Source organism: Choloepus didactylus, chromosome 3 (assembly GCF_015220235.1).
Source record: "Choloepus didactylus isolate mChoDid1 chromosome 3, mChoDid1.pri, whole genome shotgun sequence".
NCBI classification, from domain to species: domain Eukaryota; kingdom Metazoa; phylum Chordata; class Mammalia; order Pilosa; family Megalonychidae; genus Choloepus; species Choloepus didactylus.
This window is the reverse complement of record NC_051309.1, coordinates 85,793,902-85,807,058: the sequence shown is the minus strand read 5'-3', so window position 1 is coordinate 85,807,058 and position 13,157 is coordinate 85,793,902. Positions and strand designations below refer to the sequence as shown.

At 46.5% G+C, this 13,157-nt stretch overlaps 1 protein-coding gene and 1 long non-coding RNA gene across 2 annotated transcripts; one reads left to right on the top strand and one right to left on the bottom strand.

The window, feature by feature from the left end:
• Positions 1–1,141: 1,141 nt before the first annotated feature.
• On the bottom strand, positions 1,142–7,884 carry PRDM8 (PR/SET domain 8). The gene is made up of 4 exons (XM_037828985.1): positions 7,616–7,884; positions 5,152–5,372; positions 3,924–4,155; positions 1,142–3,540 (listed from the first exon to the last, which is right to left on the bottom strand). Exons 2-4 carry the CDS (start codon positions 5,368–5,370, stop codon positions 1,928–1,930), a joined length of 2,064 nt encoding a protein of 687 aa, XP_037684913.1. The 5' UTR covers positions 5,371–5,372; positions 7,616–7,884; the 3' UTR covers positions 1,142–1,927.
• Positions 7,885–8,107: 223 nt separating this feature from the next.
• LOC119528693 lies at positions 8,108–12,049 on the top strand. The gene is made up of 3 exons (XR_005215762.1): positions 8,108–8,498; positions 8,992–9,240; positions 11,496–12,049. It is a non-coding gene; the product is annotated as an uncharacterized LOC119528693 (long non-coding RNA).
• Positions 12,050–13,157: the final 1,108 nt, after the last annotated feature.

Here is a 13,157-nt window from a genome sequence, read left to right as displayed (position 1 = left end):
ACTCCCTATGGGTACATCACTTTGCCTTACCCGTGGTCCTTTTCTGTCCCATGCCCTAATCATAACTTGTTCTGCAGTGGCCTGAATAAAATGAAGACTTTAAAACCTTTTTTAGGGAAAGCCATTGAATAGCCTGCAATGAAGCCTTGCACAAATTTCCCATTTCAGACCTTGTCACATGTGTTCTTCTGACCTAAGGGGGGATAGACAGGATGTGAAGGAAGGGGAAAATGGGAAAATACACTTTCCATAATAGCTAAACCAGTACAGTTTCTTTTTCTAGAGCATTCATACAGAGAGATGAAGATGTCCATGGATTGAGCATGGTACCCCAAGACCTAACATCATTCATTTTGCTGTGCCTAATTGCTGCTGGACATGGCACATACACCTAACATACACACTTCATTTAACTAAGAATTGTCAGTATGTGAAGAGGAGAGAGGGATTTTTCATAATGGAAAGGGAAGGAAGAGAAGTTACTTGTAGGGTTCTTACATATTGTAATGTTTCAGGACTAGTTTTTTTTCTTCTACAGGTTGTGCAGCTGCTTAAGTCTTTGGAAGGAAAACTGGGCCCTGCATACACAGACTACCATCAAACTATGGTAATTTCAGTTTGATTTCTTTAAAAAAATTATCCACATGGTCTCCTAAAGGATGACAGAATGTCAAAGAGTACAAGATACTCTTTCATATAGGCATAACTGGTAGAAAATAAAGTGAGTTGTGTATTTTGTTTTGTTTCGTTTTTTAAATCTGCTCTCCCTGATCCAGACCTGAAAATTGTTGTCTCTGGCCATTTGTGAAGATGCTAATTATCCTGCTGCTGAAAAGAATGCTGATGTCCCAGTGACAGATTAGCTGCATGGCAGGCATCCTTGTCTAAATGATTTGTCCTTTGATCAAGAAACCCAACACTTCCCAGCTAAAGATTTTCCAAATGATCATCAATACTTGTCTCTGCACTTTGGAGCTCAAAATGTACTTAGAGTAAATAAAGGCAAGTGGGGCAGAGCTTATTGTCCCTCTCTTCTGCTATCTCCTCCCTCCTTTTCAGTAAGTCAATGAAAATATATGTTGCCTACTCAAATTGTAGCCCTTAGGTACCAAAAAATATTTTTAAAACACTTTCCAAATAATTGCTTTGAAGAAAATAGTCATTTATTGTCAAAGCATCCAGCATACCCGGATAAACTATAAAGTTTAATAAATCTTTCAAGGAAAAAAAGAAACACATAACTATTCAGACTCCATTTCACTGACACAAAATTACACTTTGTATTAAAAGGAAATACTTATTTACATAATCGATGACATTCTTCATTGAAGTCCATAATCATTTCATGATACATGCACTTCCCCCTGAAAACTTAAATTGAATTGCGACCCCTTTTATCCATTTTGTTTTTGTTTATAAGAACACAAACTGTCATCAAGAAATGCAGGAAGCATCTCACCCTCTTCCTTTACTTTATATCTAAAATAAATTTTGCCCTTACATATAATTATTACATCTAAACCGTAAGTGCTTAATAATTTAAGTAGAAACGTATGACAAATGCATCAATATGTTGCAATATATGACATTTTTAAAAATGTACCTTTGTTTTGGGGAAAGTGAAAATGAGTGCATTCAAAGGAAAATCCACCAAACAACCCGCCCAGTCAAAATTCCACCATCCTGTCTCGGGTGTGTGCGTGCGTGTGTGTGTGTGTCGCACTAAACATTTAAATGAGAAGGCTCTTCTCATGATCGTGCGTTCGTGTGTGTACGTGCGTGCGAGGGTGGGGCGAGAGAGGGAGAGAGATAATGTGTCTGGGTGCAGTGTTTTGGGGCGCAAGATGGTGAATGTCTTCGTCTGCTCGTTCCTGCAGGCGGCTTGACTGTGCGTGTGCGCGCGTGGAAAGTCGGGGTCCTTTCCGCGTCAGTTATGCGAGGTCATGTGCCTGGAAAGGTGGTGGCGCTCCCTGAACGACTCGTTGCAAATGGGGCACTTGAGTTTTTCCTCTCGCCGCCGTTTCACCAAGGGCTCCATGGCGTACTCCTTTTTGTGGTGCGACCTCATGTGGTACACAAGGTCGGAGGTCATGCGAAAGGAGGCGTTGCACTTGGCGCACCAGTTCTGCGCGGGCAGACACAGCGAGGTGAAGGAGGGCGGCAGCAGCGTGAGTGCCGAGGGCAGCTGCAGCTGCAAGGGCCCCGCAGCCGCCGCCGCCGCCGCCGCCGCCGCCGAGCTCTTGGGCCAGAAAGTGGTGGCGTAGAGGAAGGGGCTCTGTTTGGATAGGCCGTTGCCGCCGGCGCCGCCAGGCAGGGCCCCGCAACCCGCGTTCAGGTCCGCGGCCCCCTGCAGCTTCACAGCCAGAGGGTCGCCGGCGGCAGGATAGAGTCTGGTGGGGCCCACGCCGTCGCCGGAGTGGCAAGGCTCGAGCGCGCCGAGCTTCTGGCCCAGCACCAGCGGGGACAGCTGCGAGAAAGAACGAGCCGGCTGCGAGAAAGCGCTTTTGCGATCGTCGGACACTGCCCCTTGCCCGCCGCCCGCGCTGCCCGCCGCCCCGCCGCCCGCGCCGCCCCCCGCGCCGGAGCCGCCCGCACCGCCTAACTGCGGCACCGAAGTGAAGGCGCTGCCCCGCGCCGGGCTGCCGCCCTCTAGTCGGCTGGGTAGGGGGGGGCCCGGCCGCGGGGCCAGCAGCTTCTCAGCGCCTGCCGGCGATGCGGCCGCAGGCGTGGAGGAGCTACCGCCGCCGCCCGCGTCCTGGTCCTCGACGACCGCACCCCCGCCGTCGGCTGCCGCCTCCTCCTGCAGGCTGGCCGCGCGGGCCGCCTTCTTCACTTCCACGAAGGCGCTGCGCTTTGCCTCGCCAGTCTCTGGGCTGGGCGGCGCGAACAGGCGACCATTCTCTTCAAGGCCGAAATAGCTGCCCGCTGTGCGGTACTGCTGCGGCGTGCATACCAGGTCCTCTTTGGAGGCCGGTAGAGGCCGCTCGGCGAAGCGGCCTCGGGACCCCAACAGCCCTGCACCACCGCTGCCCTCCATCGCCTCCTCCGGGAATCTCCTCTTCCCTTTGGCGCCGCCCGTGGTGTTGCCGTCGGGACTCAGCTCCGCCTCCTGGTGGCCGATGCCGTTGCTGCAACTGCCAAGGCTGCGGGCTGGGGAGCAGCTGCTGCCTCCCCGGGAGTTTTCCAGCTCCCGAGCCAGATTGTGAAAGTCCGTGGATGGTTTCGTGCCGCTACTGCCGCCGCCGCCACTGCCGGCTGTGGGTGGGTTGCTGCTCTCGGGAGAAAGGGCTGGGTAGTGGTGAATGGGGCCAGCTTTGCAAAAGTTGGGGCCCTGACCCAAGGGTGCCTCCTGTTGCTGCTGCTGGTCTTTGCGGCCGCCGCCCCCGTGGTCCTTGGTACCTACGCCGCCACCTTGCTGGTCTTGGGGGCTCATATCAGCGCTGTGCAGCCTCTTGGGGCAGCGGAAGCGCAGATGCGCTACATAGGGAAACTCGAATTGGAAACGCTGGCTGCATTCCAGGCATGTGTAAGGGGACGATCCTGCATAGTAAGCAAACAGCACAGACGCGCACACGCGCGCGCGTGCACACACACACACACACACGATTACTCAGCATCGCCCCCAGGCCAGTTTGCATCACCCCCTTCACAAATTCACCTTCATCTCTCAGGGCCTGAGTGCCCGAGAAAAGAATATCGTGTCCGACCTGATCTAACTTTCCTTACGTATTTGAGGGAAGTATCGCCCGATTTATCCTCACTTATTTGTCCCAGCTTCATTTTTTACAACATCTCAGAAGCTTCCTAAGAGACGTCCAAAGGAAGGAAAAGGCGTGCCGAACACGCCGTGGTGAGCCCCAGCCACTCCCTGCGTCTCTCCCCCGCTGGCAAAAAACCCACACGCAGGTCGCGAGCCAACCTACCATTTATTTTGCTGTGGGATCTAGAGGGACAGAGCAAGAGTAACTCGGTCAGTTCTTTCCCGTACCAAACAAGCAACTCCTCGTCTTTGGCAATCCTGCGGAGGGAGCGGTAAAAGAGCTGTCCGTTTTTTATATAGGCTTCAAGATTCTGTTCTTCTTTATCTCTGGCTGACTGGACCAGGCGCAGCCACATGAGACCTTCCGAGGAACCATTTGCCGCTGAAGTGTCCACCTACAATTGAAAAAAAGAAGAAAGGAAGGAAGACAGGAAGCAAGGAAAGAAGGGAAAGAGGAAGAAAAGGAGAGAAGGAGAAGACCATCTGAGAGAATGAAGCCAGACGAACCCAGGGCCATTTCCTCTATGTTAATCTTTCCCAAGTAATTATCTGAGACCAAACTGCCAAAAACTTGACTCAAGTTGACCCCCATCCTCATGCTTGTAACCAGCAAGCTGGATAACCATCCTCTGAGTTGCTGCATCAGTCAAATAGATTATTTAAGTCATCAAATGAACAAACTTCTTAGAATTTAAATTAGCTGTTTGACAACTTATTTATGAACTATCTCACATTACAAAAGTGTGGGGAATTTTGTTTGCTTTGGAGATAAAAAGCAAATATAGGTCTTAGAAATTATGTTTTGGTACCCATGTTCTTAATTTTGGCTTGAACAATTAATATCATTCCTTTATAAAGATAGAATAATGTCTTTATTATTATCTCCAATTTATTATTGTCTTCCAATTCAAACATATGAATGTAATGATGCTTTAAGGTCAAAATCATTAACGGTTTAATTTAAATACAAACTCTGGACATTTCTAGCATTACCAGAGAAATCAACAAGAGAAAAGGAGGCCACCTAAATTGGAAGGCAAAAATAACACATACTTATAAAAGTACTTACAGAAAGTACTTTCAATGCAAATAGCCTCGGCCTATGTGAAATCTCCCTAAGAGTTAAGGAGTTGTTTCATCACTGGGAAAGCCCAGAACTGAGGCATTCATCTAGACATTGCAAATTAAAATTTTGTCATTTATTCCAGAAAATCAGTTGACAGTAGTTTGATTTAATTTTCTTCCTCTAATTTTTGGTTTGCAAAATGGGAATGCTTGCATTTTCTACATTTGGAATCTGTCTTAGCTTGTCAACAACTAAGAATGATTCTTAGTCTACTTTCAACAGGACATTACCCTCATACACCTAGGCAGCATTGGCCAAGACTTACCCGGAAGATATAAGGGACTGTTCTCTTGTCTGTGGACTTTAGAGCAATGAAAGCTATACTGTCATACAGAGAAGTGTGGCTCAGGATGCAGGGGCCGAATATAGCATTCTCAGGGATATCACAGGTTGTATAAACGCTGGTAAAAATATCTGTCAGACATTGTTGGACAGCCTTGGCATCTCCATCCAGAATACCTCGCTGGATGCTGGAATCCTCCATCACTGGAGACAGATACACAGGACAGTGAAGCAAGTTACATTACTCCTTTCCTGCTACAGATACAGGTAGAACATTCCAACTACTATACAGATTTTTCTCGAACTTGACTGATTTCTGCATAGCCCTGGTTTCAAAAACATTTTTTTAAAAAGTAGCAGATTTAGTCTGGCCTATTTTAAAGAAGACGACTAAGAGTTGTTTTCTTTTCCTTTTTTTTTTAAAAAAAAAAATTACAATAGTGGGAGCTCTGGAATGGACTGGCTGCTTGGGAGAAAGAAAAGAAAAAGCCAGCAAAGACTAGACCATTTCTGCATTACCTTAGCAGAAGATGGGGATGGTTTTTGGGGTGCGGGGTAAGTGGAGAACAATAGGATTTTTTTTTTTTTTTTTTTTTTACCAGCCTATAGTCTTTATTGACTGGGGGAAAAAAACTGAACTGGATGCCAGGGAGCTGATTTTTTCTTCCAAAGAGGGGAGCAGATTTCGTGAGCAGGCAGAGACAGCCGAGCATAGCGAATGGATTTCAAGCGGAGTGTCAGTGCCACTGATTCCGTATCAGCTAACCTTTCTCTGCAGCCTACAAGAGGGTACGTATGTCTGCTCATTACCATAATCCAGCACTGTCCCTTCGAGGCTTTAATTAAAAGCAGCAAGCAGAGGTAATTATTTTTTTCTCGATACGCTTGTTTATGGATGAGGGTGAATCCCAGTTACCTTGTTATACAAGGGGGTGGATTGAGTCACATGTGGCTCATGAAGTGAGCAAGTGCTAGCAGTTCTGAAGTGTCCCTTGTCTGAAATACCGGGTATGCAATGACTAGTGAATTCTCACTCCCCCAGATATGACCCTGTCTGGGCAAGAGGGGGCAGCTCTACTTGAGTAGTCTACAGCAGGTTCTGCAGCTGTTTATTTCGATACAATTTAGAAAGTAATGCTCTGCTGGAGGGCTCTCTATTAAGCTGCCATAAAGGGACATTTCTCTACCTCTGCCACTAGACACTAGATTACAAGATTTCTAATCATTAAACACACACACATACACACACGCAGGTATTTTGACATTTTAAACTGGTTTTGAATTTGCTTGCATTGTTCACACTTTCTGACTGATCAAAAGGTTCCCCCAAGCTGGTTTTTCCCTAAAGATGTCGCCAGTTATTTATGTATGTTTTGTGTAATTTTAAGTAGCAGGGAAGTGTAGACCTAATTCTTTTCTTGGGAAGCTGTTCATTATGGAAGAATGTTAGTAACATCCATTTATCTAAATGTTCATTAACCAATTAATCTTATAATAAAATGTGATCACAACGTGGTGCTTTTTTTCTTTCCAGCGAACAGAAGCTGAAAGTTTGGTCAGCCTCTTTTCCCATTCACTCCGCTGCGTCCCCCAAATGTCAAGTGTTGGGCTGTATCTACCAAACAGCAGAGATAAAATGATATATCCATAAAGTGGAAACTTACTTTTTAGGTAATGGCATCTATCACTGGACATTTCTACCACACACAAGGTAGCTTTTCTGGTTTCCAATTTAAAAGTATGTTTTCTTTAAACTTCAGGACCTCTCGTCCCTTTTCAAGGGAATCCTATGTCCCTTTTTCAATTCCCTACAATTCAGCATTTTATGCCCCAATTTCTCTCTTCCATTTAAAAGTCTCTTTCACACAAGCGCTTCATTGTGCCGGGAGGTCGCCCCGTCACTTCGGGCAACAGCAGGGAGGCAGTCATTAAAATGCCGTTCTACCTAACAATACAGTGAGAAGGTCCTCGCTACGCCACGCTAATAGCGGTCCTCCTCGCCGCGGCCACTGCAGCCACGAGCCTCGAGCCTGTCACAATAACCGCTGGGAATGCCGAGAGCAGCCGCAAAAGCCTGGCTACTTCCCGCTCGCGCGCTGTCGCCTTTGCCGCCCAACCTTTCACAGCTCTGTATCTCGCGCTAGGGTCTCCTACCCAGAGCCGGCTGGGCTCCCGAAAGCCTGTCGCAGCCGCGGGCCGCTCTTACTCCGCTGCAGGCAGGCATTGTCTGGCGGCCGCGCGGTCCCTAGTCGCTCGCTTCTCTGGCAAAGTGCTTCCCACCCGCTCCTCCCTTTGTATAATCTTACTGGCAGTAGAGATCCCCTCAACAATTATTTACCCCCCCCCCCTCTTCTGGATAACGAGAAGACGAGGGACAAAATTTTCCACTCTTTCCACCAAATCTGCCTTCCTCCCATCCCCCTTCGCATCAATGCAAATAGACTTACCAGTAATAGGGTCAGAAATGAATCGCCCAAATAAGGCTACCTGGAACCAGGGAGATGCAATCGAGTGTTTCTTTTTTGCCTATTGTATCAGTGTATTTCCATGTCAAGAGGTGTTGGTGTTGCTGTCCTGTAGGCTCTGCTTAAGGAGAGGAGACAGAAATGGAGAGGTGAGAAAAGAGGGAGAGGGACAGGGAGAGGGAGAAAGAGAGGGAGAGAGGGAGGGAGAGAGAGAGGGGAGGAGAGGGGGAGAGAGAGAGAGAAAGAGAGAGAGAGAGAGAGAGAGAGAGAGAGAGAGAGAGAGAGAGAGAGACGGAGTTGTACAGATGGACCCGATGCAGTGACTGAGTGGAACGCAGACACACACTTTTTGTTTGCTGCACATAATCTGCCCAATGACGCGTGACAGCCCACGTCCCCTCCCTTTAACTCTTTGCTGGGCTAGGCGCTCCCTCCAGCGCCGCCTGCTTGCCGCTGATTCCGGGTCTCGCCAGCTCCAGGCAAGTCCCGAGCGCCTTCGCGGAGTGGCACCGCCTTCTCTGAGAGACGCCCTGTCCGCCTACTCCTAAAGCTTTGGCCCTTGAGGTGAAATCAGTTTCAGGCTCGGGAAGGGATGTGCCAAGAGGATTGGAGAGGGCCTTTATCTTTTCGCACGGCACTTAGAGAACCTTTGGCAGTGAGCGGGCCACCCAGCGCGCGCGCGGGGACCCTGGTCTGTATTTCCCCGGAGTCCGAGTTCCGTAGAGGAGGGGGGAGTGCGGATTAGCCCCGAGGGATTCGCTGCCCTAGGAGACGCTACTGCTTTCAGCAGCATGCTAGTTGCCTCGGGGGTGATAAACACATACTACCAAGCCCTCCCAAGGAAGATTCAGAAAGGATGCGCTTGGTGAGAACCCGGCTTAGCCTTCCGGTGGGCTTGGAGATGGGGTTGAGGGAGGAAAACGGGGGGTGGGGACGCTGCCAGACATCGGAAGGGACTTACAATAGTCATCTGGTCCCAGACAAGAGTATCTGGGTGGTAGTGCCGGGGGTGGGGCGGGAAACCCAGGTGAGAGAACTCAAGCTGTCACAGCTCTTCTATCCACTGCCTAGTGCGTTCTGCACAGTTCCCCGGGTTTCCCAAGATGCGGGCGTCTGAAGACAAGACCTCTGGGTTTGGGGAAGAGTGATTTAAAATAAAAATGATACCGAGATGGGCTCCGGAGAGATTTTCACTTCCAGCCAGTGATGGGGTAGAGGATGGAGTTGCCGCGGCGGTCTCTAGAGCTTGGTTTGTGTGCTAAGCCACTTAGAGAGGCTGGCTCGCCCGCCCCTCCTGGCAGCCGCTGATGCAAATGACTTGAGGTCTTTAATAGCCTGAAAGTTGACTCCTTTAACAGGGACTGCAACACATTTTCGCCAGAGGATCTCCGGGTTGGTTTTTGCTGTTCAACTCTCTCTTTCTAAGGGAAGAAGGGCCTTCGAGTGATGTAGACGCTCCCACTCCCCTAGTTCTACCCCCACCACCATTCCATTGAAATGGACAGCCTGTCATCTTTAGGATTAATAGGATTATATAGCCGATCGAAGTGGAGGAAAAAAACCAGGACTTAAGGAAGAGACCATTTTTTACCCAGTGTTGAAATAAGGTGAGTATACTGGGAATTGGCAAAGAGGAGTTTAAAAGGAAAAGATACGTACCATACTTCCTCGATTCTTTCACAGTTTGGCAACCTCTCTCAGGAGCCCAGTGAGGCAGCGAGCTCGACCGGCTTTCCTCACGAGCGTCTGCGGTCCATGGGAGACCAAGGAGGGATTTTGCCGCGAAGAAATACAGAAGTGTGGGGAATTCCTCATTTAGTGAGGTCGCTTCTCCTTGGTCTCGCTCATTCTACTGCCTTCTCTTTCCTCTCGATTCCGGTCAACCCCCCGCACAAGTTCCGACTCCTTCCAATCGGACAGCGCCGGCTATCTAGGATTAAACTGGGAGTCGGGGGGAAGGGCGGCAAAATCCCCATATATTGGGGGAAATGGGGATTCTCCCTTAATTTCTAGGCTAACTTTCTTTGCAAAGAAAGCTTCCTAACTACAATTTTCTTTCATCCTAAAATATCTGTTCTGTTTTGTAAACGTGCACGGGTTTTAAATAGTTCGGCCAAGGGCGGCTCAAATAATGACCAAGGCTCAATGCAGTGAAGGTTCTCATCTGACTGTATGTAAGAATCTGCAGCTGTATTAGCCAGAAATGGGCTACTGCAGTGAATGTCAAATTCATACCCCCCCACACACACATACATGTTTAAAGAAAGGAGGAAAAGGTTAGAAGTGTCAAAAGAATTGCCTCAAACATCTGAACAAACAGCAAAAACAACTCTCAGAGCCAAAAGATAGTGATCTGATACTCGAGTGAGTTCAGAGAAGAGAAAAAAAAAAGAAAGAAGGAGAGACACAGATGGAAACAAACAGCAAGTTAATATAGCGAAGTGGACATAAGTTAGCTGTGGTACCCTGGAAACTGAAGCCCAGTAGAGCAAAAGATTGCATTTGTGTTTGGGGAAAGAGGTGCACCCGGCAAGCTAACTCCATCAATGCGATGAACAGAACACTCTTTAGTGTCTTCGTTTGCCTGCTAGAGAAAAGGAAGTTTGCCTTTCCCAGGAAAAGTCCCAATTTTCAATCTGTCCATGCAAGCCATTTAAAAAATTCCTCTTCCATATTGTAAATATGGAAGCCTCCATGCCGGAATATGGACGTTAAGGAAACCTTGAGCTCTAAATGGAAGGCATTTTTCTTTTGCAGTCTTTCCCTTCTTAAATATAGAGGGCATATAGGCAATGTCTCCTAGGAGATACTGAAACCTAGACTTTAGTTTATATAAAATAAAGAAATAATATTTCTAGTTTTTAATTTGGGGTGGGGAAACTTGACCATCCAAATTCCAAGCCGGAAAATAGCTAAGAGTCGATGCATCAGAAAGGAGAGATTTATTGAGAAGAGTTATCAGGTTTCCTCTCATTTCCATTTTTTGGCCTTCTAATTAGATTTTTTCTCCTGCTTTCAGATAAAGGTCCCTAAATAAAATGATTTCAGATATCTTATGAATTGAACCAACTATGTGTCTTATGATGACTGACATAAATATACATATATTTGGGTAAGATTAAATTTCAAACCGGCTTGCAGGATTTTCCTGTGTTTCAAGTGGTATACTTTTTACTTGGTATATTAGTGGTCTAAATGAAAATCATTAATAGAAAGTAAAGAGTCTACAAATTATTTTTATTTTTTAAGAAATTTACATGCTAATATGATACACTGTACATAAACTACTTTGAAGCCACTCTGCATTATTACTTATTGGAATTTGGTGATACTAAATGAAGGGTAGAGGCATTTATTCAGCCTCAGATGGTACTATAAATATGCACCTAAGTCAATAGTTTTATCTAATTCATGTGGAACAATGGGTTTATGCATATATTTGGAACCCTTCTCCCTCAGATTTTATTTCCAATTAAGTGATTAGAGGGATGACAATGAAGGGTAAATGTATGTTCACCTTGCTCCACTTTAGCAAGACGTCTTGCTGTCACTGTAAAAATACATGTGTAGAAAACTACAGTATTGTTTGGAATGATGGTTGGAGAGAGTTTGATGGATGATATTCTAGGTGGTGCCTTTTATGACTTAAGTGAGAGGGTGGAGAAAGGGAAAGAAAATAAATCTGGTTATTAGAGAGTGTTAGAATGGGAATTCCTCTCCTCCTTCAGGGTAGGGAAATGGGGTCCAAAATATCTCAATATCTGTGAAAGAAGGCAGGCAAGTTCTCTAGGAATAACTTACTTAGAAGGACTATCCTATAAGAAAGAAAAGACAATGTTTTTCTTTCTCTCTCCCTCTCTAGGCTGTGGTTCATCCTTCTCCAATCCTATTTGCGAAGCAATACACCAGAAAAGACTTGGTTGCAACAAGAGTATGACAACTCATGGTGAAAGAAAAAACTCACTGGAAGACAAGAAAATGCCAGTGAAGCAGATGGTGGCAGCTCTTCCTAAGCGTATTGATTTCCCACAGGGAAGTCTCTGGAAGGGGGAGGCAGAAAATGCAACTTCCTGGAGGGTATTGCATTCCCTAGCCTCACCATCCAGAACTAAACTTATATGTGAAACAGATACAGAAAGGTTGGGTGAGTGCATGGGGGAGATACCACTCCTGTGCCAAAAATGTCATCCAATGGGTTTTAACTTATTTCTTACCACTTCACATTTAGCAAGAGAATGTTACCTGATGTATTTAAAAAGGGAAAGTGTATTTACATCTTGGTGAGTCAAGAAGAGGCAAAGATTTGCTATGCTGGATAAAGGATCATAGGAATAGAGAGGCATTTCTCTTTTTATAAGTATACAGAGCAAGCTTGGTTTGTGTCTGTTTCTCATCCTAAGTACTGTGGTCTGTTCATTTGGGTGATAAATGAGTGATTGTTTCCCGGCCTGATCTAGGAAGAGCCAGAGACTTGGGGGTGGACAACTTTGTAGCCTGTGGGGAAGGATCTAGACTTCCAACAGCAGGGATCATTACGCCTGACTCACGCTTTTCTTTCTTCCACTTTTCCTCTTTATCAATAAATGGCAGCTGCTATTGATGCTGCTGCCTCTTCTACAACTACTACAATCATTATGTTATAATCTGCCTTTCTTGAGTTTAAAGCCTTCTCTATAAGGATCCCAAATTCCACTTGCATTTCTGTCGAAGTCTACCTGGGAGCTGTACAATCTTGGAGAGCTTTGTTTTATTTAGCTCCTTTCCCAGATTTGATTGTAGTCAACTGGTTTAATGACTTCTGGTATGCCCTCTAGTAGGGCTAGCAAACCAAGGTGATATTTGGAAGCAAATATCACAGATCCAAAAACAATGTCTCACATTAACTTGTTTGTGTGACTTGTGAACAAAATCCAATACCCAGAACCCTAACTCCCTGGATTGTCCCAGCTTCTATACCCATCCCCATTGAATGCCTAGAGATCTGGCAAGAAACAGCCTGGTTTTCTATCAAGCCCGTAAGACAAAAAGGACCCTCCCAGAGTCAGACACTACAGTCCTTGAAAAGATCTCAGTAGATGGATGGCTAAGGGGAAGGAAATGTAGGCAGAGCCATGATCAGTTGCTCTGAGCCTCTTCACCTGCTGGGCTAGGCTTTGCCAACAGACTGGGAGTCATGGGGTGTCCAGCAGGCTCCAATGCGAGGGAACACGAGATTTTGAGAAACTGACTTCAGGACTTGGGAATGTATCAAGCTGAGGGGCTCTACATCAAAGTTTCTTCACACAGGAGAAGGGAGATTGTCCCAAGTCTCAGCAGCAGAATTCCACTATTCTACTTTCCTCTCTATTTATGTTTGTGTTGAAAAGAGAGGGGCTGATTGACACAGGGGTTATATCCTGGGCAGACTTGTTTCCCTAGCACCTGAGCTCATCTAGTTTTCTTAAGTGTGGGCTTAAACTGGATGAAATTGGACTACTGGGGGATGGACAGCAAGAAAGCACTGCTCTCCTGGGAAAGAGGTCTA

What these genes read in the sequence shown, in the direction of transcription:
- PRDM8 (XM_037828985.1), bottom strand. Translation starts at nt 5,370, where the DNA reads ATGGAGGATTCCAGCATCCAGCGAGGTATTCTGGATGGAGATGCCAAG. An exon ending in CAGTCCCTTATATCTTCCGG is followed by an intron (nt 4,156 to 5,151) that starts GTAAGTCTTGGC and finishes TTTCAATTGTAG; the next exon opens with GTGGACACTTCAGCGGCAAA. An exon ending in ATCCCACAGCAAAATAAATG is followed by an intron (nt 3,541 to 3,923) that starts GTAGGTTGGCTC and finishes CTTACTATGCAG; the next exon opens with GATCGTCCCCTTACACATGC.